At 49.2% G+C, this 19,169-nt stretch overlaps 15 protein-coding genes and 1 non-coding gene across 16 annotated transcripts; 6 read left to right on the forward strand and 10 right to left on the reverse strand.

The window, feature by feature from the left end:
* Positions 1 to 17: 17 nt before the first annotated feature.
* On the forward strand, positions 18 to 371 carry GL50803_006331 (uncharacterized protein; the record flags this gene model as incomplete). Its single annotated transcript, XM_038046301.1, has 1 exon — positions 18 to 371. The coding sequence occupies one exon, from the start codon at positions 18 to 20 to the stop codon at positions 369 to 371; it is 354 nt and encodes a 117-aa protein (XP_037901728.1).
* Positions 372 to 457: 86 nt separating this feature from the next.
* Positions 458 to 1,273, forward strand: GL50803_006330 (uncharacterized protein; the record flags this gene model as incomplete). Its single annotated transcript, XM_001706141.1, has 1 exon — positions 458 to 1,273. One exon carries the CDS (start codon positions 458 to 460, stop codon positions 1,271 to 1,273), a length of 816 nt encoding a protein of 271 aa, XP_001706193.1.
* A 71-nt stretch (positions 1,274 to 1,344) lies between these two features.
* GL50803_0014174 (Glutamate-rich WD-repeat protein) lies at positions 1,345 to 2,934 on the reverse strand (the record flags this gene model as incomplete). Its single annotated transcript, XM_001706140.2, has 1 exon — positions 1,345 to 2,934. One exon carries the CDS (start codon positions 2,932 to 2,934, stop codon positions 1,345 to 1,347), a length of 1,590 nt encoding a protein of 529 aa, XP_001706192.2.
* A 67-nt stretch (positions 2,935 to 3,001) lies between these two features.
* Positions 3,002 to 3,073, forward strand: GL50803_00t0038. The gene has a single exon. It is a non-coding gene; the product is annotated as a tRNA-Pro (tRNA).
* Positions 3,074 to 3,075: 2 nt separating this feature from the next.
* Positions 3,076 to 4,185, reverse strand: GL50803_0017389 (SUA5 protein; the record flags this gene model as incomplete). The annotated part of the gene is made up of 1 exon (XM_001706139.2): positions 3,076 to 4,185. One exon carries the CDS (start codon positions 4,183 to 4,185, stop codon positions 3,076 to 3,078), a length of 1,110 nt encoding a protein of 369 aa, XP_001706191.2.
* A 13-nt stretch (positions 4,186 to 4,198) lies between these two features.
* Positions 4,199 to 5,107, reverse strand: GL50803_0014172 (Kinase, CMGC RCK; the record flags this gene model as incomplete). Its single annotated transcript, XM_001706138.1, has 1 exon — positions 4,199 to 5,107. One exon carries the CDS (start codon positions 5,105 to 5,107, stop codon positions 4,199 to 4,201), a length of 909 nt encoding a protein of 302 aa, XP_001706190.1.
* Positions 5,108 to 5,127: 20 nt separating this feature from the next.
* On the reverse strand, positions 5,128 to 5,397 carry GL50803_0014171 (Ribosomal protein L37; the record flags this gene model as incomplete). The annotated part of the gene is made up of 1 exon (XM_001706137.1): positions 5,128 to 5,397. The coding sequence occupies one exon, from the start codon at positions 5,395 to 5,397 to the stop codon at positions 5,128 to 5,130; it is 270 nt and encodes an 89-aa protein (XP_001706189.1).
* A 190-nt stretch (positions 5,398 to 5,587) lies between these two features.
* GL50803_0017388 (uncharacterized protein) lies at positions 5,588 to 10,600 on the forward strand (the record flags this gene model as incomplete). Its single annotated transcript, XM_001706136.1, has 1 exon — positions 5,588 to 10,600. The coding sequence occupies one exon, from the start codon at positions 5,588 to 5,590 to the stop codon at positions 10,598 to 10,600; it is 5,013 nt and encodes a 1,670-aa protein (XP_001706188.1).
* Positions 10,601 to 11,169: 569 nt separating this feature from the next.
* GL50803_0014309 (uncharacterized protein) lies at positions 11,170 to 11,835 on the forward strand (the record flags this gene model as incomplete). The annotated part of the gene is made up of 1 exon (XM_001706134.1): positions 11,170 to 11,835. The coding sequence occupies one exon, from the start codon at positions 11,170 to 11,172 to the stop codon at positions 11,833 to 11,835; it is 666 nt and encodes a 221-aa protein (XP_001706186.1).
* Positions 11,836 to 11,855: 20 nt separating this feature from the next.
* GL50803_006885 (uncharacterized protein) lies at positions 11,856 to 12,146 on the reverse strand (the record flags this gene model as incomplete). Its single annotated transcript, XM_038046317.1, has 1 exon — positions 11,856 to 12,146. The coding sequence occupies one exon, from the start codon at positions 12,144 to 12,146 to the stop codon at positions 11,856 to 11,858; it is 291 nt and encodes a 96-aa protein (XP_037901729.1).
* A 78-nt stretch (positions 12,147 to 12,224) lies between these two features.
* Positions 12,225 to 14,951, reverse strand: GL50803_006886 (uncharacterized protein; the record flags this gene model as incomplete). The annotated part of the gene is made up of 1 exon (XM_001706132.1): positions 12,225 to 14,951. The coding sequence occupies one exon, from the start codon at positions 14,949 to 14,951 to the stop codon at positions 12,225 to 12,227; it is 2,727 nt and encodes a 908-aa protein (XP_001706184.1).
* Positions 14,952 to 14,972: 21 nt separating this feature from the next.
* Positions 14,973 to 16,364, reverse strand: GL50803_006887 (uncharacterized protein; the record flags this gene model as incomplete). Its single annotated transcript, XM_001706130.1, has 1 exon — positions 14,973 to 16,364. The coding sequence occupies one exon, from the start codon at positions 16,362 to 16,364 to the stop codon at positions 14,973 to 14,975; it is 1,392 nt and encodes a 463-aa protein (XP_001706182.1).
* A 15-nt stretch (positions 16,365 to 16,379) lies between these two features.
* On the reverse strand, positions 16,380 to 17,042 carry GL50803_006888 (Pre-rRNA-processing protein TSR2; the record flags this gene model as incomplete). Its single annotated transcript, XM_001706129.2, has 1 exon — positions 16,380 to 17,042. The coding sequence occupies one exon, from the start codon at positions 17,040 to 17,042 to the stop codon at positions 16,380 to 16,382; it is 663 nt and encodes a 220-aa protein (XP_001706181.2).
* A 109-nt stretch (positions 17,043 to 17,151) lies between these two features.
* Positions 17,152 to 17,472, reverse strand: GL50803_0020603 (Cgr1 family protein; the record flags this gene model as incomplete). The annotated part of the gene is made up of 1 exon (XM_001706127.2): positions 17,152 to 17,472. The coding sequence occupies one exon, from the start codon at positions 17,470 to 17,472 to the stop codon at positions 17,152 to 17,154; it is 321 nt and encodes a 106-aa protein (XP_001706179.2).
* Positions 17,473 to 17,493: 21 nt separating this feature from the next.
* Positions 17,494 to 17,886, forward strand: GL50803_0014310 (RNA polymerase Rpb4; the record flags this gene model as incomplete). Its single annotated transcript, XM_001706126.1, has 1 exon — positions 17,494 to 17,886. One exon carries the CDS (start codon positions 17,494 to 17,496, stop codon positions 17,884 to 17,886), a length of 393 nt encoding a protein of 130 aa, XP_001706178.1.
* A 192-nt stretch (positions 17,887 to 18,078) lies between these two features.
* GL50803_0014311 (Serine/threonine-protein phosphatase) lies at positions 18,079 to 19,098 on the reverse strand (the record flags this gene model as incomplete). The annotated part of the gene is made up of 1 exon (XM_001706125.1): positions 18,079 to 19,098. One exon carries the CDS (start codon positions 19,096 to 19,098, stop codon positions 18,079 to 18,081), a length of 1,020 nt encoding a protein of 339 aa, XP_001706177.1.
* Between the last annotated feature and the right edge of the window lie 71 nt (positions 19,099 to 19,169).

Here is a 19,169-nt window from a genome sequence, read left to right on the forward strand (position 1 = left end):
AATTTATTAAAGGGCTTATGGAGAAACTTTACACGTATATTGAGCAGACCCATGCCGCTCTGGAAGCTGGTGCCGTGCGGCCAAACACGCTGCTAGACAGCTTGCCGCCCGAACACAGCCACCTGAAGCAAGATATTCTTTTGCTATTTTCTAGCCAAATCGAGAAAACAAAGGGCCTTTCAGACCCTCTTTCGAGGTTTCATACACCGTGCCTAACCGTACAAGAGAATTTGGAGGTGGCATGCATTGTTCGCAATGGGTTGGAGATGAAGGCGGCGCGGCTTCCATCCCCCATCCACCCGCTTTTTCGCCTCTCAGTCCCTCAGGAGAATCTTATATCTATTGCTAAAAGAAGCTGGAGAAAGGGCTAATCTTCGTATCGCACAACCGGTGAGCCCCTGGAATTTCTGGGCACAATTCAAAAATTGTAGCGAAAATAAATATAGTAATAAAATAAATGGCATCCAAAGAGCCCTCGCGCAAGCAACAGATGACAGCCCAGGAGGCCGCGATTTCCGCATTAAAGGGCGTTCCGCTTGGAGAGAAGGGCGAGGCTCTTCTACAAGATCTTAGAAGCAACGAGAAGTGTGCTGCAGCAGCACTTGCACTTCTCAGGATCTTGTCTGCACAGGTCGCCGAGGAAGACCAGCATGCAGAGGCACTGTCTATGTTACGAGAGTTGATAGATTCTTCTGGCAGGGGATCCTTCGAGGTTTCAAGCGGAAAGATAGCTATGGATAACGTTTTAGGAACTAGCACCTATTCGGGCGCTGCGCTTGATGGCACATGGAATTTCCTCATAGATGACAACGAGGACGGGGACGCACGTGTCTGTAGATGCTATCACTCCTCGTACCCCCTGCTGGACGCAGAGAAGGAGGCGGATAGGACGGCAATGGACAAGACCTTTACGGGAGAAGAAACAACCTTGTCCGGAGATCATGGGTTCATGTTCATCTGCGACGGTGCGGTCCACAATACGGATGAGGCCGTGCCAAAGGACACCGCTATCTGGCTCAAAGGTGACAGAGCGACAAAATGGTATAGCTACCATGCTGCCCTTGCTACAGATCTGCTGCTCGTGCATGCGGCGACGGAAAAGCCGTACGGCTTTATGATCGAAATTCCGGATGAGCAGGTTGTCACCGTGCAGAAGGATTCAAACGGCGTTATTGTTGGCTTCTACTTTGAGACAAGCTACGGGGACGAGGACGATGAGGACGACTTCGAGGGCTCACTTGCTTCTGAAGGCTCTGACGAGGAGGCAAACTAATTCTAAGGTAAATCAAACTCTGTGCGGTGTGTTTACATTACAACCTGCTCTGCTTCCAGACCCGGTTCTGATCACGAGTCTTCTACGTCGCTGTCTTTCTCTATTTCATCGTACTCTATCCCCACGTTGATTGGCTTAAAGAGCTGGATCCCATTGGCATCTGTGACAAACATAGCTCCCGAAACCTGCGGGTGGAACGCAAGCTCCTTCGGTTCCTGAAGGTTCATATGGAGGAAAAGAAGTTCCTTGGGTAGCTGATTCAACTGTGACACAGCGTCCGTGGTGAAGGTATCTGCACCAGCTATTTCAACATCATCGTTTTCTATCTCATGATCCCAAATGCTCAGCACACCATCGTCAGATGTCGCTGCAAAGAGAGATGGGTCATTAGGGGAGAACTTCACACTTGTTATGGCCTGTGAGTGGTAGGGGAAAGCTCCTGCAGGGGCTGTGGTGCTCCGTATGTCCCACAGGCACAACTGACCAGCATCGTCGCCAGTAACGAGAAGATTTTCGTTAAAAAAGTTCCAGTCACAAACATTGACGTCGGCACTACCGACATTAAAGGCGTATGTGCTTGCTGCAGTCCTGGGGTCATGGATAATAAGCCTGCCGTCGCAGCTACACGTGGCAAAGCAGCTACTCTCTAAGAGAGCGCCTGTCTTGGCAAACACTATGTCCTCTATAGAGTCATTGTGTGGTTGCTTCCTATTGGTGTCAACCGCTACAGAGCCATCTGGCCGCATGTGAAAAGCTCTGAGGAACCCCTGGCAATCCCCTGCAAGCCACAAGGAACGGACAGGATTACATGCCAGAGCATAGCCTTCTATTCCATTATTGTCGGTGGCATGAATACACAGGGGGTTGGCGAGGTGTACCTCCAATGTGCTGCGACCCTTTGCCCGCTTTGACTTCTGGGGCTTCTTGGTTAAGCCAACGGGCATGCTTGTCTCTGTATGAATTGGCGGAATCTGTATTGCTCCTGCACCCGCGAGGCTGGCCCCTGTACTTGTGTGCCAGTATTCCCCAGAAGCAAAAGCTCCCACCCCTGCGCTCTTGAGCAACGGCGCACAGTTTATAAAGCTAATCACACCGTCATCCGTCCAAAGGCCGGCGATTGCGGCACTTCCCGCCGGGTAACAGTTACTATAGAAGGATGTCCCTGAGCGAATGCGGTTGACAGTCGCTGGGATATCTATCTTACGCTGAATAAGGGTGGGATCCAGCGAGCTGTCCTCCTCAAAGCGCGTCGAGGAGACGTCTGTGAAATGGTAAAGCACCAGCTCTCCCATCTCAGTGCAGTTCCTATCAACCTGGCAGCCCCCCAGCAACAATAGCTGATGAGGAAACTCGGACCGATTGAGGCCAAAGTTGTCGACAATGGGGTCTAGGGAGAGAACGGGCCAGACGACAGTAAAGCGATGCAGGTAGTCATAGGTGCTTGGGTTGTATTCCAGCTCCTCGTGCTGGCTGTTGGGCTGCTTTTGGGCTGTGTGAGGGAGGTAGATCTCTCGCCGGGGCTCGGGAGAGTCAACGTCGAAGTCTGCCTTGTAGTTGGGGAGATCTGCAACGCTCTTGAGCTCGACAAGCTCTTCCCCGCCGAGCGCGCACTCTGGGTGCTCGTCGGCGCTGGATCCGAGGCTGTCCTCGCGGTCGGACATTTGCATTTATTGACAACCAACGAGAAAAAGGAGGACTCGCATATCGAGCCTTGTTTGGCGGGCTGCAGGGAGCATGGTCTAGCGGTATGATTCTCCGTTCGGGTCGGAGAGGTTCCGGGTTCGACTCCCGGTGCTCCCCGTTTACTCGACCCAGCGGCCGCTTGCCGCCCGGAAGAGCCGGTCGAGGAGCGCGTCGGCAAGCCCCCGGGCAGGCTCTGGAGGCAGCGCGAGGATGCACGCGGGCCCAAGCTTATCTGCCCGCCGCAGCGTCTCGAAGAGGCTTTGCGCAGCGGCCTCGAGTGTCGGCACGCTGTAGGCTCGCAAGATCCGTGCCGGCTCTGTGCCTTCTGGAAGAAGTCCGGCTAGACTTCTGAGGAGGGCATCAGGCTCCAGCTCTGCGAGAGCAGGATTGCAGTCAAGAATGACGACGAAGCCGTCGAGACGGGCCGGCAGGATGGCTCTAACAGCGCCTGGAAGCATAGGGCCTCCTTTCATGACAAGGTAACATTCAGTTCGCGGAGAGTAGTGTCGCAGAAACTGACCCGGCGAAGAGACTGCTTTCGTCTGAAGACCAGAGCTGGAAAGAGCACGTGTCTCAACGCGTATATAGTCCAAGGCGTTTGTCGGAAGAGTTGCAACTAGCATTTCTTCATTGACTTGGCCTCGACGCAGGATCGTCAAGCAATCCTTCTCGACCAACAGAACAGTGGACTCAATCCCTATGTCACAGCGTCCGCCATCGATGATCAGGAGGTCGCTATTAACAAACTCTGCAGCGACATCCTCTGCCTGCGTGGGAGAGATGCTCCCAAACATATTCGCGGAAGGGGCAGCGAGGGGCCGCGCAGCAAGCTCTAGAATAGCGCAGGCAACGGGGTGGCGAGGCATCCGTACACCGATTGTTTGGCTACCCGCTGTGACAATGGATGGGACACAAGGTGCGGCTGGAAGCACCATGGTGAGCGGACCCGGCCAAAATGCGGCTGCAAGGGCGTCGACTATTGAAGACAGCTCTACAGAAACCACAGCGACCATAGGCAGTTGGGAAATATGCGATATATGAACAATGAGGGGATCGTTTGCGGGACGTTGTTTTAAGGTGAAGATCTTCGCGCATGCAGCTTCTGAAAGCGCGTCTGCAGCCAAGCCATACACTGTCTCTGTTGGTATAGCAACCAGCTCTCCACGCTGAAGGGCTCCTGCGGCATCAGCAAGCTCTGATTGGGTCGTGCCAAGGATGCGCGGAGGCATTGAATTTTTCAGGCTATATTGCGAAGAACTGGTGCATAAGGGCGCGCTGAGCAGTAATACGGTCCTCAGGATTCCACGCAAGCATGTGTGCGAGGAGATCTGCCAACACATGACTGCAGCCGAGCTCTCTGCGAAGAGCTTCTCTAGCTTCAGCTAGCGTATAAATGTCGGCATCTGACACTGTCATGTTTTCGGTTATGAAGCGAGGCAAGGCATGCATGGCGCCTTTGCAGGCATCCGGCTTTAGGGGTTTTAGGAAGGCACAGATGAGCTGCAGCTGCTGAATCTCGGTGTCGCCGGGGAACAGAGGATCGCCCGTAAGCAGCTCAGCAAAGCAACAACCTGCTGCCCAGATGTCGATTGGAGGGCCATATCCGCTATAGTGCAGAAGGAGCTCAGGTGCTCTATACCACCGCGTGCTAACATAATCGGTATTTTGACGGGATCCCTGTGCCCTTGAAAGGCCAAAGTCAGCTATCTTTACCCCAACAATGTCTCCGTTGGCATCTCCCGTCTCGCTCGTTAATAGAATGTTCTCTAGTTTCAAATCCCGGTGAATCACGCTGTTCGTATGGATGTGATAGAGGCCCTGGAGAATGCGGAATGCAATGTTTCGTAGCATGTGCTCTTTGAGTGGTCCCGAAGATCGAAGAAAATTCAGGAGGGTACCTCCACCTGCGTATTCGAAGATCAAGTGTGTGTGGTCCCTAGTGACAACTACTCGAATAAGGCGAATGATATTTGGATGGGGTGGAAGCCTCCGGAGCGTAGCTACTTCGGGCAGCTGGAGAGGATCAGAGACACAGAGGGTGTGACTGTTCATGATCTTGATGGCGACGAAATCCCCCTTCGTATCCACTGCGTGCAGGACATCCCCGTACGTGCCAGACCCCACGCGACGCACCGGCGTGTAGGCATCCATCGGACCGACCTCGTGCAAATTTACTTGGCAAGGTACTTCCTGGCGTTTGCCTTGAGCGTTCCCGAGTTGTAGGCCCTGTAGACCTTGCGCATGTGGGACATGCTGCCCGTCCCCTGTGTCCTTCTGCGGAGAGACTTGTAGCTCCAGTTGTACCTGCGCATCTTGGCAGACGGGTACCCGCAAGACGCACACTCGTGCTTCTGTAGGTGGAAGGAGTGCTTGCCGCACCGGCGGCAGCTGCCGTGAATGCGCGTGTGGCGCTTACCGAACGACGCTGTGCCCTTGGACATCGAGTTCCCGTTTTTAACAGCGACTAATTCCAATTTAAAATGCTATGTCCGGCATGGAGGTATGGAGGAGTGAGGCCCGGCGCATGCTGAAAGGGTCAGGACACAAAGCTACCTATCGATTGCTCACTACACAACCCAACTAGCCGCTTCGCAGATATTTGGCGTTCAGTAAATTTCAACTTTAGTGTTCATGGACACTTTGCGTCAGTTCTTCACGGATCCCCAGCTTTTTTATGACTCTGAGCGACAGTGCCGAGCACTTGAAATGGCAATCACCATCCGCGAGGCTGAGCCGCTGTACTACATCGAGTGCAGACCTTTCAGTCAGCTCCTCGATGCCATCGATAGAAACGTTTTAGAACGCTTTTCATTATCAGAACTTTCAAGCTTTAAGCACAACAAGAGAGACCAGCGGGTGTTGAGCGCGGGGATTCGAACCGCAGAAGAACACAATCCAGTCATGGCCGGGATCTTTGGCTGCTTTGAAGAGTATCTTGATGAAGCCAGAAACGCGCTGCTGCAGGACGGAGCAGATGCAGGCTCGATCAAAGACCTTGTGGTGCTTAAGCAGCTCGACGCTAAGAGCACCAGAACCCAAGAAGAGCTCCAGCGTGATCTGTGCATGTTGGTCGCACCGCTGTGTCGCTTTCTGTATGTAACCTTGAGCAAAGGTATTTATTTGACCACCTCTACAGACGAATTCAGGGACGTCCATGCTGTCGAGGTCCTATTCCAGAGCATTGCAAGACTCTTTCTTCACACACTACCTCATTTACTATTTAACTTTGGCACGGATGTGGAGGACCCGGCACAGTTTTCCTTTAACAACGAAAGCGTCTGCCTTATGATGAAGGCTGCTTTGGAGATGCTTGCGTCTTTAATGGCTCTCATCAACTATCACAATAAGTACGGACCAATACTATTGGTTCCTGATGCTCGGCAAGATGTGATTGATGCGCAAAATAGCCTCGAACACATCCTGCCAACCAAAACGGACTATAGTCAGGTGGTGAAGCTATCGTCTCTCGATCACCTATTGTTTTCTATAGGGAAGGGTGTGATGCCTATCCTTGGGGAATACCTTATGCAATGCAATAAGTTTCTCTCCGCTTTGTACACCGTCACCAACCCACACCGCACAAGGTTGAGCCAGCTAAATGCTGCGCTGAGTAGCATAAGTATAGGCATCTTATTCTTTATTCACGAGCTCTTGTCAATGACGTACGTCGACTCTTCCTGCCTTGTGTATGAGCAGCCCTCAGTTCCTGTGGATGATACTGTCGGAACGCTGCGCAATAAGAGCTTTAGAAAAATCAGAAACTCGAGTAACCCCAGAGACAATGAATTTTTAACTAGGAGAGCTATATCCAAGAACTTACCCAACAAAACCGCTGTCGCTAGCTTTAAGACTCGAGAAGAGGTCCACGAGTGCATCATATCTACCATGGTTGTCAACAAAATGATAGATCAGATCTTTGTCTTTCTTCAGGCCTCTGAAGGAAGCAGACCCTACCTGCTAGCTCTTTCCATTTTGCACATTCTTCCTTTGGATCGCATGAGCTCCACACATTATGCATGTACCGTCCTTGCGCGGCTATGCGTTGACAAATTTCACCACTACTTTGTTGTCAAGGGACATGACTTCGCATATAAACGGCTTAACCGCAAAGAAATAGACCTTCAGCTTTCATACCTCCACCTAATAGCCAAGGCGTCCACTCTCAAGTCCTCCTTCATATCTGTTCTATGCGAATTCATACGGCTTACACCCGAGAAGGAATCTGTTAATAAACCTAGGAAGACATCAACAATGGATAAGGATGCAGAGCCAGAACAGTTAGTGTTCAATTTTGTCTCTGACTATGTCATAGAACTTCTTTCTCGCTACGGACGCCACGAATTTCATCCCGTTCGGCACGCTCTTGTGTATCTAAATGGTCCAGCACAGCTTGAGGCTATCATGCAAGCAGGAATGACAATAGCCAAGGAGACTCTTGTCTTCGAAAGGCCTCCAATATATAATGATGCAACTATGACCGGGTTGTCCTTCAACAAGAATCTTGTTAAAGAAGAGAACACGAAAAATACCTCTGCAGCCGGACGCAGCATAGGATCAGGGAGATCTTCAGCCTTGTTTCGTCACCAAGCCACCCACCCTGTCTCAGGAAGCACAGGAGGAAGAGATTCAGGGCTTAATCTATTTAATAGCAGCGCCCGAAACGTACCTTTATCTAATACCCTACATAAGAATAGCCTACCCGAAAGCGACCGTGTTGCAGGAACAACTGTCTCTATCATAAAATCGTGTGCTGGAACGGCGTCCACCGCAATTCCCAAATCTTCTGTTAAACCCATAATTGATAGCAAGGTGATGAAAGCTCTTACAGAAGAATATATTCATGTGTCCAAAACCGCAAAGACCTCTGGCACGGCTACAAACACTGGCAGAAGACAGTTAGAATACCACAGACCAGCGAAGAACTTCCGAAGCAATGTCCCCGAGGGATACACTGTTAACTACATTGAGCTGAACAAGCAGCGGTTGTCAGAAGGCAAGCTTGTAGAAGAGGACTACCAGCGTCAGGTGAAGCTTGCCGCTCAGCAGGATGAAGAAGAGGACTACTATATTCTTCATAGCAGCGACATACCAAATCATATGAGGACCGTAAAGATGTATGAGGCGCTTGAGGAGCGCGAAAAGCGGAACAGAAGGATGTTCAACGCCTGCAAGGCCAAAATCTTCACTGACATGCGCAAGGGAATGTCGGTGATAATGCACAATGGCACCTACGAAAACGAGCACTTCGACGAATGCGTTAAGATTAAGAATAAGGGGAGCTTAATGGGAAAACTGACAGCAGCATTGGGTGGCGGAGCGCTGGATTCGAATATGCCCCTGGTTACCAACGCGCTGGACCAGATTGACCCCGTCTATGAAGTTTTATACATATACCACAGCCTTGTGATTCTGCGCAACCTGATCTGCCACTCTTCGACAATGGCTGACAACAAGACACGATCTATCCTTGCCACTATAAAGCCAGATCTCCTCAAAGCTCTGGTGTACTTTATCTCTACCCAAAACCCGGTCCTCTTAAGCGTAAGCTTTGATCTACTCTTCGAAATCATCACCTATCCCGAGGGCCTTTCTGAGTACCTTCAGTACGGCATTAATATCGATCTAAGCTCTCAAGAAGAAGCCAACGCCCTTGCAAATATGGGAGAGAAGATGGATTATTCTGCATCCGTCTGGGAAATATTGATGTTCTCTAACTTTGTTGATATTTTACGCGACATGATTTCCGTGGGCCAGATAGACGCTATCAATTTCATTATGCGCTTTTTCCAACAGTCTCAGATTAGGAGCTTTGCTGCAGCAGGACTTGCGCAAGCTGCCACACACGATGACCCAGCGCCGATCCTCCGTCTTAACGAGAAGGTCATTAAAGAGTTTGCCGTCTTTATAGATCCATTGATCCAGTTCTTCTACATGACTAGTGACATCGAAATGCAGCAGATTGCGTTGATTGCTGTTTCCTTCCTTTCGTTCACATGTGGCCCTTCTACTCGGCCGCTTCTTGGTTCATACATCAGCAACCACTCCTTGGATGTGCTTTCGGGCACAATCATCGATGTGAGTAGGGTTCCAAATCATTTTAATATGCTAGCAGTAATTGTCGCTGCTTATGGTGTCTTCGCTGGATCCAACGATAGCCGTGCTGCAGCGGCTTGTGTTCAGAGCAACGTCCTCTCAACTATATGCGAGACGTTTGTGTCCCGCTTCACAGACACTAAGAAAGACAGTGCAAAGTTAGCCTTTGTTGATATTATTCTAATACGGTTCCTTACAGATATCCTTGGTAGCGGAAACGCAGAGGTATTAGCCTATCTCCAAGAAAACACGACTCTGCAATCAGCAATTTGCGGACTGTATCGGCGGTGGCTACAGACCAACAAGATGATGCATGTTGATGAGGATACGTTAGTCCTTTTACCAGGAACGGAGCGAAAGGCCGCTAAGCGTAATATTCCCCGTGGTTGTTTCTATGATCTGACAACAGACTTCATATCTGCCGTCTCAATGCTGAAACGCTCAGGGTCGCCGGCAAACGTTGTCGAATCTCTACGCTCTGGAAGTACGCGCACCACAGCAACGTCTCGTGGACGGCCAGTAAAAAACTATATCCACCAATACAGTAACATCGTGGCCATACAGTCGCAAATTTGTGATGCTATGGGTAATGATGAGTCGTTTGAGCTGCTAGACCTTTTCCAAAATAAAGATTGCGAAGAAAGCGTCTCAGGATCCCGCTCATTCACCGCCACGAAAACATTGGGAACATTAAATGAAGGGGTTCTTGAAGATAATGGATCAGGTGAAGGCTGCAGAGATACACATATGAAAGGAAGATATAGTGAGCTCCTAAACCTGAATAGCCGTTTCAAGTACAAGGATTGGTTTCCACCCATTCTGGACTCTCCAACTGTCGAAAGAAGTCAACTTGAGATACCTCCAGAGCTTACCAATATGATGCTTACAGATTTCAATAGTCTCGTTCTAGCGTTCTTCAAGGCCTTATATCACAACCTTGGCTCATTAGAATGCAAGATAATCAAATATGAACCCAAACGCGAGTCCCTCCTTCAGTCAGCGCTTATGCAAGCATCTGTAAGAAGCGAGGCACCAAGTCTCAACGCTTCGCTAGTGTCAACTAAGCATACCAAAGCCACAGTCAGCGATCTTAATCTAAGCAGCCTGGGAGGGCCAACCGTTACACTTCCATCGCTGCCCACTCCAGCGTCAATGACGGTTCCTGAGAGTCTTACAGGCACTGCAAAGCCTAGTCTGGGCCTTTGCCTTCCTATCGTTCCCAAGCTTGGAAGCGGTAAGATGGACATCGCTTTAAGTACTAAAGCCACCACTCCTCCAGCAGCTCCAGAGGTAGTGCTGCACCTTCCAACCGTCGATGTCCTGAGCATCATAGCTATGCTTGGGTATGGTCTGAAAAGCACCCTCGAGATTTATCAAAAAACAAGTGCTGTCGAGTTCATAGCAGCCGACAGAGAGTTCGTCACCGCAGCAGCTACCCGAATCGAAGAGCGGATTATGGCGCTATCTGAGCAAGGGGCTGCACTGGTTCGGGAGGAGAGGGATGCGCAGCTGGGCGGAGAAGCTGAATACTACACGAGTATGCTGAAGTAAAGGATATCTCTGCTTAACCAGCTAGAGACCTTAGCTTGTTGGAGTTCTTGGGCGGTTGTAGCTATCATGTATACAAGTTGATTGATACAGGGGCATAAATCTGTCAAAAGATAGAAGCTGACACATTGGCAACCTACTGAGTACGACATAACTGCCCCTTGCTAAACCGAAATTTAGACTCGTGACACACAAATATGCAATCGGATTATTGCACATGCATGTTTTCAAAATTAATTGGCACAGGGGAGCAGGAAATCTGCCTTCCCATGAATCAGTTCTTTTGGGCCAGCAATTAGTTTTGGGTATACACGTGGAGGCGAGATAGATTTGAACGTCCGCGCTCTATTATTTTCCAGGAGTGTCTTCCGGCATGTTAGTCGAGCAAAGTTTGTGTCGATAAGGTGAAACATGTGTGTAAAGCACACATGGACAAAAGCCGCGGCATTCTTTATCTCAATTGAAGCATAAGGTCGATAGGCTAGAGCAACTTTTCCGTCTATCTTCAAGAATCACGTTATATTAGCAACGCCTTTAAGAAAGAGTTTGTGTTGACCGGGAATAATTTTCGGATGCTCTTTCGACAGCAGCAACAGCTCCCTTTGACGACTCAGAACCAATGGATTATAAACTATCAAAGGGGGGATATACAGTATGCCGTAGCTCGCGCCCTTGCGATGTTCTTAAGCACCGGTCTTTTCGCAAATGGATACGATTGGCCTGAAGAGAAGGCCCGGAGAGAGCAGCTCCAGGCCCTGGTTGATCAGATGGATGCGTTCCTCGGGTATATTTCCGATGCAATCCACTTCACTGATACGGAGCTAGTTTATGCCCTGGTCCTCTTGTCGCGGATCCACGTGCGAGGCGACTCCTGTGTTAGTGTGTTTACCGTACGGCGGTTTTTACTGGTATGTCTTCACATTTCTATTCAGATGACTCGAGACTATGAGCTGACATTCTGGCGGTGGCCCGAGCTTCTCTCCAATCTAGATCTCGCAGCGTACACGGCTATGTACGCTGAAGCCCTGAAGATCCTCGACTGGAATACTCACGTCGTAAGTGAGGAGTTAGCGACAACGCATGCACATATCTCTTCATTTCTCATTGTGCATGACGAACGGATACAGCGGTACGCGGACCCATACACGCCCTACTTGATGCATCAGTATTGGCATCCGAATTCGTGCTACTTTTCCCCTATGCCCGTTTACAATTTACCACAGGTCTATATGTGGTAGCCAATAGCATTTCCGCGAATTTATTTATTCGTGTCGCTTTCCCTGCCCTCTCCCTGCTCCGGGAAGTCTGCAGGGAGAGCCCCGCCTAGTTGTAAATTACAAGGTCTGTATTCGTGCTCAAACATGTACCATGCAACGAGGAAGCATATCGAGAGAACTAGGAAGGGAAGCCCCAGGAGCGGCTGGTGGTAGGTGATATATGCTCCCAGCCCGATCAACATCACAGAGGACAGGTAGACACATCCGATAACCTTTGCGCCAGCACCCTCCTGAAGCCATTTTGGGAGCCCGTCCTCGGGAGAAACTGACATTTTAAATTGATTCGGAACCAGCTTGAGGGTCAGAACGATCGCACGCCAAGCCCCGCTCTAATAATTTACTATCTGCGGCTACTTCCGATGCTTTTCTGTCGTGGTGGCGGCGAGCTCGCCCATCTCCCTGACAAGGTCAAGAATCTCTGTGATTCGAAGCTCGGCCTCGTCAACGCGTTCTCCTGTCTGTTGGAGGCTTGCAGCAACGTTAGAAAGCGTCTCTGCGGTCCTTATGCGGAAGGATTCAACCATGGCCAACATGTTGTTGCAGGAGAAAACAGTCGTGCGAACCTTTTCATTACACTCTTCCTGAGTATTAGTGAGCTCTTGGGTGGTTACCTCGCGCTTCTTGGCCAACTCGGCCAATTCTTGATCTAGATTTTTGATCTGAAGATTCAGATCGACCTTCCTTTTAGAAAGATCGCGTATCTGCCCGAGGACGGCCATCGCTTTTTCGTTTTTCGCATCTTGTTCATAGTTTTTAGCAGCCTCGAAATTAGAATACCGGGCCGCGACAATGTCGCACTGATCCTTCCACTTTTTGTTCTTGGTCTCCAAGCTAGCTATTTCTGCTTGAATCGCAACATCCTCTTTTTCTGCTGCCTTCTGCTTTTTTTCAATATCCTTTTGGGCGAGATTAAGTAGATGGATCAGCTGGCCACAGGTCATACTTAGCCCCGTACAGAGATCAGAAAACTTGCGCGGCTCTCCTGTTTGGTTCGCACTTCTTACGTTACACATCTGCTCGATAGCATTAACTGTTCCATTTCTGTCCAATGGAACAACGATGTCAGAGGAACTTGCGTCTGAAAAATTCCTGAATACACTCTCGAAACTCTGGATGTCTTTTACGTTATAGATGCCAGAAATTTCCATAAACTTAGCCAAAGTGGGTGACTCTGAGACTTTTTTCTGCAGTGCAGAGAGCTCAATGGCCAATCCATATGCAGACTGGGAAAGCAAGCTCTTGGAGGAGAGAATCTTTTCCTGCAATTCTACAATTTGTGCTGACTTGTTCTTGTTGTTCTGATTAATCGCTTCCAGCTTTCCTATATGCATGCTATAGAGATGATGGCTAACATAATCTGTTGCATGCGCCAGCTTCTCCTCTTGTATCTGGGCCACTTGATTAGCGATGCCACTAATTTTCTCTCGAAGCTCTGTCTTCTGACGCATTAGATCAGCGACCTTCTGCGAAAGAATCTCTTTTTTGTTCTGATTGCTAAGAAGGCTCAAGGCACCCTCCAATGCCTCCACCCGTTGCGCTAAGAACGTGAAAAATGAGTCTACGGAGTCTGTGCATACGTTATACATGGTATAAAAGTCCTGCGAACGTGCCACGATGCTTTGTATGGTAAGGTCCATATACTGATCTGTTACTTGTAACTTTCTAAACAGATCCACAAGGGCGGCATCTCTCTGTGGCGGGTCTATCTTCTCAATTCTTATGATTTCTTCTGTTGGAACAAACTTGGCCTTCTTCAAAAAGTTGAAGATTTGAGTGTGTACGTGTTGATCTGAGACGTTAGTGTTAGAAATAAACACTAACAGTTCTGTCATTTTACTGCAAAGGACCTCCAGGTGACCCTTTAGCTGAGACTTCAACTCTGTATTCTCGTGGCTGATTGCATCTAGGCGAGCCATATAGGTCACCTGACAGTCGCTTGCCTTTTGCTGAAACGCTTCTAGCGTCTCGGTAGTGGCGCGAGGCGACATGTTGGTATATAACGATAAGATCATCCCACTGTAGGGAGGTGTGACCACCAGATTTTTGTCTGGAAACATCTGGAATGCGTAGTCTATCATGTCCTTTACCATACTATCATCAAATGTTCCTTCACTGTCTGCTCCCAATAATATTGTCTTATCTTCAATCACTTCTTGTCCATTCTTGTTTAGAGCAGTGGAAGGACCATCGGTGATAGGATAAAGCCCCTGTACGTCTTGCAAGGTTTTCCTCTGCTCTGGTGTCAGGTCCGCAATTATCTCATCCCAGACGACTGTGGCGTTGTTGTCTGATCTCGTGCTCTTTCTGATCTGTATGCGCTCAGAGATAAACTTGTGATAGGCCTTCTTGACGAACTCTAGGTAGTGTATCAAAAGAAGCATCCGCCACGAGTCTCTCGTAAGAAAAGATATAGCTTTCGGGCCTAAGGTCTTTTTAGCACCACTGTCGAGAATGGTTTGGAGTGTTGCAAGTTCTGTGTTGATATCCTTAAGCACATCTGTCGCCCGCTCAAAGGGGTTGGACTTTGGGTTGAAGACTGGGTTGAAAGCATGCAAGAAGGATTTTAGCTGTGCTGATAGGTTGTCATATGGCGGATTCATTAGAATGTACCACATTGCACCTATAAACTGGATAACGTTGGACCGGATGGTACTTTGCTTATTTTGTTGGTTAGATCCCAAGGGCTGGTTGATATTAAAGCTCTGCAGGATCGCAAGATGGGCTCTAGAAATAAGTTTCAGTCCGCTGATATCGTGTAAGAAGAGGAAGCACTCCACGTAATCATTCATGGTGTTCCATTGGCCACTCTTTAGTACTTTCCCTTTGGACCTAAGAAATTCCACGATGTCTGTCTGCATAGATACTATCGTTGACTGACTGTCTTGCCGCTCTTTGCCACGGGTGTTGTGGACCCAGGCGGACTGTCTAACAGAATCACCCCTAACGCTCGTTTGGGGATGAGAGTGCTGCTGAACAACAGTACTTCTGCGATTTGTGTTGGCTGATTCAGCACGGGGTTGAAAAGATTGGGCCGACACTTGTCGCGTTTGCTGCATGAACGACTGGCGGTTGGACATAGTTTTTTGGAAATCCCAGCATCACGCCTTGGTTGGTGGAAGTCCAGAAGGTCGAGCTAAGGGAAGGTCGGCGGGCCTACCAGAAGATCTTCCCTTAATAATGCGTTGTCCTTCGGTCGATGGTGCACGAGTGCCAGTCGGAGAGGTGCTGGTCAGCCAAGCCTGCGTAGAGCTGCGAGTTCCCTTGCCGGCAAGAATGGGAGACGCATCCCGAACGTACGCAGTGCGAAGAGATGCTCCAAGACAGGCGAATGCATCATCAGATTGCGAGATACAAGAAGGAACAAGAGCAGATGACGCAGAGGATTCATCATCACTCATGCCGGGAATTACCTCAAATGTCCTGGCAGCCTCCACAGTTGGAAAGGTGCGAGAAACCGAAGGCTTATCTGTAAGGGCGTGAGATCCAACGTGCATAAGAAGATTTTGCTCTGGAGCAATTACAGACGCAGATGCAAATGTAGACGCAGCACTGAGATTTGCGCGTGACCTGTAGGAGTATGGTTGTGGAAGTGATCCCTGTGCAGTAAGTTGTCCAGACCCATATCCAGCAACGGTAGATGGACGCGGATATGCTTTATAAATGTGGCTAGCTGAGCCTGGCCTTTTGCTGGTACCAGATGGAACTGCTGGTGGAACGGGTGCCAAGGAGCTAGTTACTGGTTCTGCAGAACTTATGCTTTTTTCCCGTTGTTGTGTCTGCATCGACCCACTATCTTTGTCAACGTCTATTGTGCTCGTAAAGGCTTCTATGTCATTGACCTCATTCCCCAAATTCTGAAGCTCGTGTATTTCTGTGCAAGAAAGTTCACACCGTGGCCCAGATCGCACTGCCATAGAGTTGGCGCTCAAGGATTCGCGTCTGCCATTCTTCACACTGGGCGTAACATCTGGTCTAACATGACTTTGGGGTGTGTTGATCTTTCGGGCCTTTGGCGTTATATATGTATTGGACGGCTCAGCACTTGATGCTGATTGATATTCAGGACTATTACTTCTGGATTTTGAAATGCGGGCTAACAGTCTGTTGAACTTCTCAGCAAAGCTGTCAAAGCGTTGCTCTAAAACTGTGATTCTTGCTAACATCTCCTCCTGTTGGCGGAGGACCTTCTGCTCTACGATCTCTTGCGTTTGTTTTGCTATTTTACTCTTCAGTTTTCGTGGAAGCTCAGTTGAAAGCATCTTGCAATAGGCTGCTACTTTATCTGTAATTTCTTCTAGAGCAAGCATTCGTCTCTCAAGGGTCAAGTGATCCTTTAGGATAGACTTTCCGTAGCCACTAACAGGCCCCTCCTCGGGGAGAATTGGAGCAAATTCTGTTAGCATTGGTGCAGGAGGAAGAACATCTGAGTGTGAGGGCTCATATAACTGCGTTGTTGTGAAGAGACCGGTGCGCTCAACCAATTGAGACATACTTTAAAATTTGGTTCACAAATAATCATCGTAAGGGGAAGCATCGTACGCGCCATCATCCACATCATCATCGTAGCCACACGAGTCAAAGTACTCTTCGTCAGCGGTAAAGTTGCCCGGGTCGTCAAGGCCGGGCTGCAAGGCAAACTCAACAGAGGCCATAGCTCCAACGGCCTCGCAATTTTGGACATTGTGCCGCAGCTGTTTCCCTGTACAAGGTGCAGGTGGGATTACCTGGCCGTTGAATCCTGGCAAGAGTGGAAGATTGGCGGTTTGGAGCTCCTGCAACAAAGACCAGTCCCCATGTATTGAATAGGCATATCCATCTATGAGCCACCGAGCTACAGCGAAATCTGAGTCGTCCTCAACGTCTGTATTGAAATCTTCTGCCAAAACTTGGATTAGAAACCCAGCCACCTCTGATTCGCAGGCGTCGCTTCCACATGACTGGAAGAAGGTTACGATCTCTCGGGCCATAGTATCGGCCTTCTCTGAAAACCGAGAGAATGATATAATGTTGTGTTCATAAATGGCACGGAAGACGTGCCAAGAGGACAAAAGCATGCAGACGTAGCTGTAAAACAACTCCCAGTTCATTGCGTTATTACAGCCGCGCGAACTGTACGGACACTCCTGTCTAGGGTACACGATCTGTGAGAGATCTCCGGTGAGAATCATCCCTCTAAAGCACAAAGACAATGTTTTAATTAAAGAATCCATTGGTCACTGGCAGTCATTGACGCGACGCGATACGTATTTACTACTAGGAGAGGCAGAGACCCAACGGCTAATCCACCTTGACAATGTGCATCTTCCTGAGCTGCTGCCTTGAGAGTTTGTTAACCTTGGCATTGGATATCTTCTGCTCGCCGCTCGCTGCCCGTGCGTTCTTTTCACGCCTTTCACGGTTCTTCTTGCGCTGCTTCCTGGCTGCTTCTTCTCGCTTGGCGTTGGCCTCCTTGAGCTGCCTGTCAAGTTCTCTGGTCTCCTGGAGCTCACGAGTTAGCTTCATCTTGATAGCCGTTGTCCGGCAGCTCCTCCGAATGGGTTTGACTGGTGTGCGCCAGCTCTGGGACAAAGCTGCGCCCGACACGTGACCATTCCCCATCTGTAATAACTTTAAAAAGGAATGCAAATTATAAACCGCGAGCACCCGACCTTGGTGACGAACATCGAGGTCTATCACATACTGCGGCATCGGTATTACCGCCAGGCCACTGGCTCTGCAGAAGGTGGCCTCTTTAAGAAGCAGCTGGCTATGGAGCTCCAGATGCATCACTATCTCAAACCGAAAGTCAAGCATATTACCAAGGAAATGCTTATCCGATTATGGAACTACCTAGGACCAGAAAACCATTTTACAGACCTCCACCGCTTCCAGATTCTCAACGACATACCGCAAAGCCCTGCAGAGCTCTCTGCAATTCTCCAGGACTCTGACTACTTTACTGAGGACCGCATAGAAGAGGCGTTTGCGTACCTCAGTCAGTTCCTGAAATCCCCTGAGCCCGCTACGCACTAGCATTGAAGATAAGGCTAACTCTGCATGGATCCATAAACGTGCATACAGTAGTGATAGGTTTACTCTCTGCTATAAGCAGGCAACTCCATATAAACTCGAATGAGTAAACTGTCCATGATTGAGTCTGTTCATGGGATGAGCAGCTCGGCGCATGAAGTTAGCTAAAGAACCCCTCTATTAGGGCAATCGAAATTAAGATCCGTTCTTTTTGGTATAATCCGGCTTCTCGCGTTCGTTGTCCGGAACGGCGTCGAACTGTAAGAAGCAAATTCCGCCACCACCATTTGTGTCCACCTCCATCACTGCAGCCAAGTTCTTGCACTTGTAGAAATAGTTAGGACAGCTCCAGCAAGTACAACACTTGTTGTTAAAGAACCACTGGTAGCCTTGGGGAGCAAGTTGGTGGGCCCTGGTTATGATTTCTACGCCATTATCGGAGTTGAACTTATCTACGGCCTGGGCGCCAAACAAGAATCCGGCTCCACGCGTGGAAGGCGAGAAGAGTGATACCTTAGTCTCTGGGTCGCTCCAGCAAAGGTCTGTGAAGCTTCCTTCACTAGGTATTTCAATTGATCTCTGAATCACGCGAATGGTATCTATCAGAGGGCACTTTGGCGACAGACCGCCGTGAACCCCGAAGATCCTATCGTCCACAACAGCCGAAATGGGAAGGTAGTCAAAGGAATCAACAAAGAGCTTCCAGACTGCAGAGTGGGAATAGTAACGCTGGCACTGTTCGTAGAAGCCATAGACCTGTGTGATTGACCTGCACTCATGGTTGCCACGGATAAGGTAGATCTGTGTGGGGTACATAAGCTTTAGAAGATAAAGCAGGGTTATCGTCTCTAAGCTGAAATATCCACGATCGACGTAGTCTCCGAGGAAGAGGTACTTTTTGGGCGTAGGATGCACTCGCAGGGCCTTGGCGTTAGAACTCATGGAGGTGTTAGGCTTAAGGTTAGCCGGAACCACGGTCGTGTTTGCCTCCTTCGGAGTTGAATTGTCGATGCGTCCACCAACGTCAAAAAGCTTGACAACGTCGTAGAACTGACCGTGTAGATCACCGCATATGTTGACTGGTCCGGAAATGTTTAAGACGTTTGGCTCTTGAGCTAGAATGGCCTGAACGCGCCAAACCAACTCTCTGATATCGTCCTCAGCTAGCATTTGGCGCTGCCACGTCATAGTAAGAAGCTTGGCTGGGTCTATCATCCTTCAAAATTTTGCTGTTTCGAGAATTAAAGTAATTTTTGACCCAGGAAGGCATCGGTATCTCGCCATAC

The sequence above is a fragment of the Giardia intestinalis genome, chromosome 2 (assembly GCF_000002435.2).
Source record: "Giardia intestinalis strain WB C6 chromosome 2, whole genome shotgun sequence".
NCBI lineage: Eukaryota > Fornicata > Diplomonadida > Hexamitidae > Giardia > Giardia duodenalis.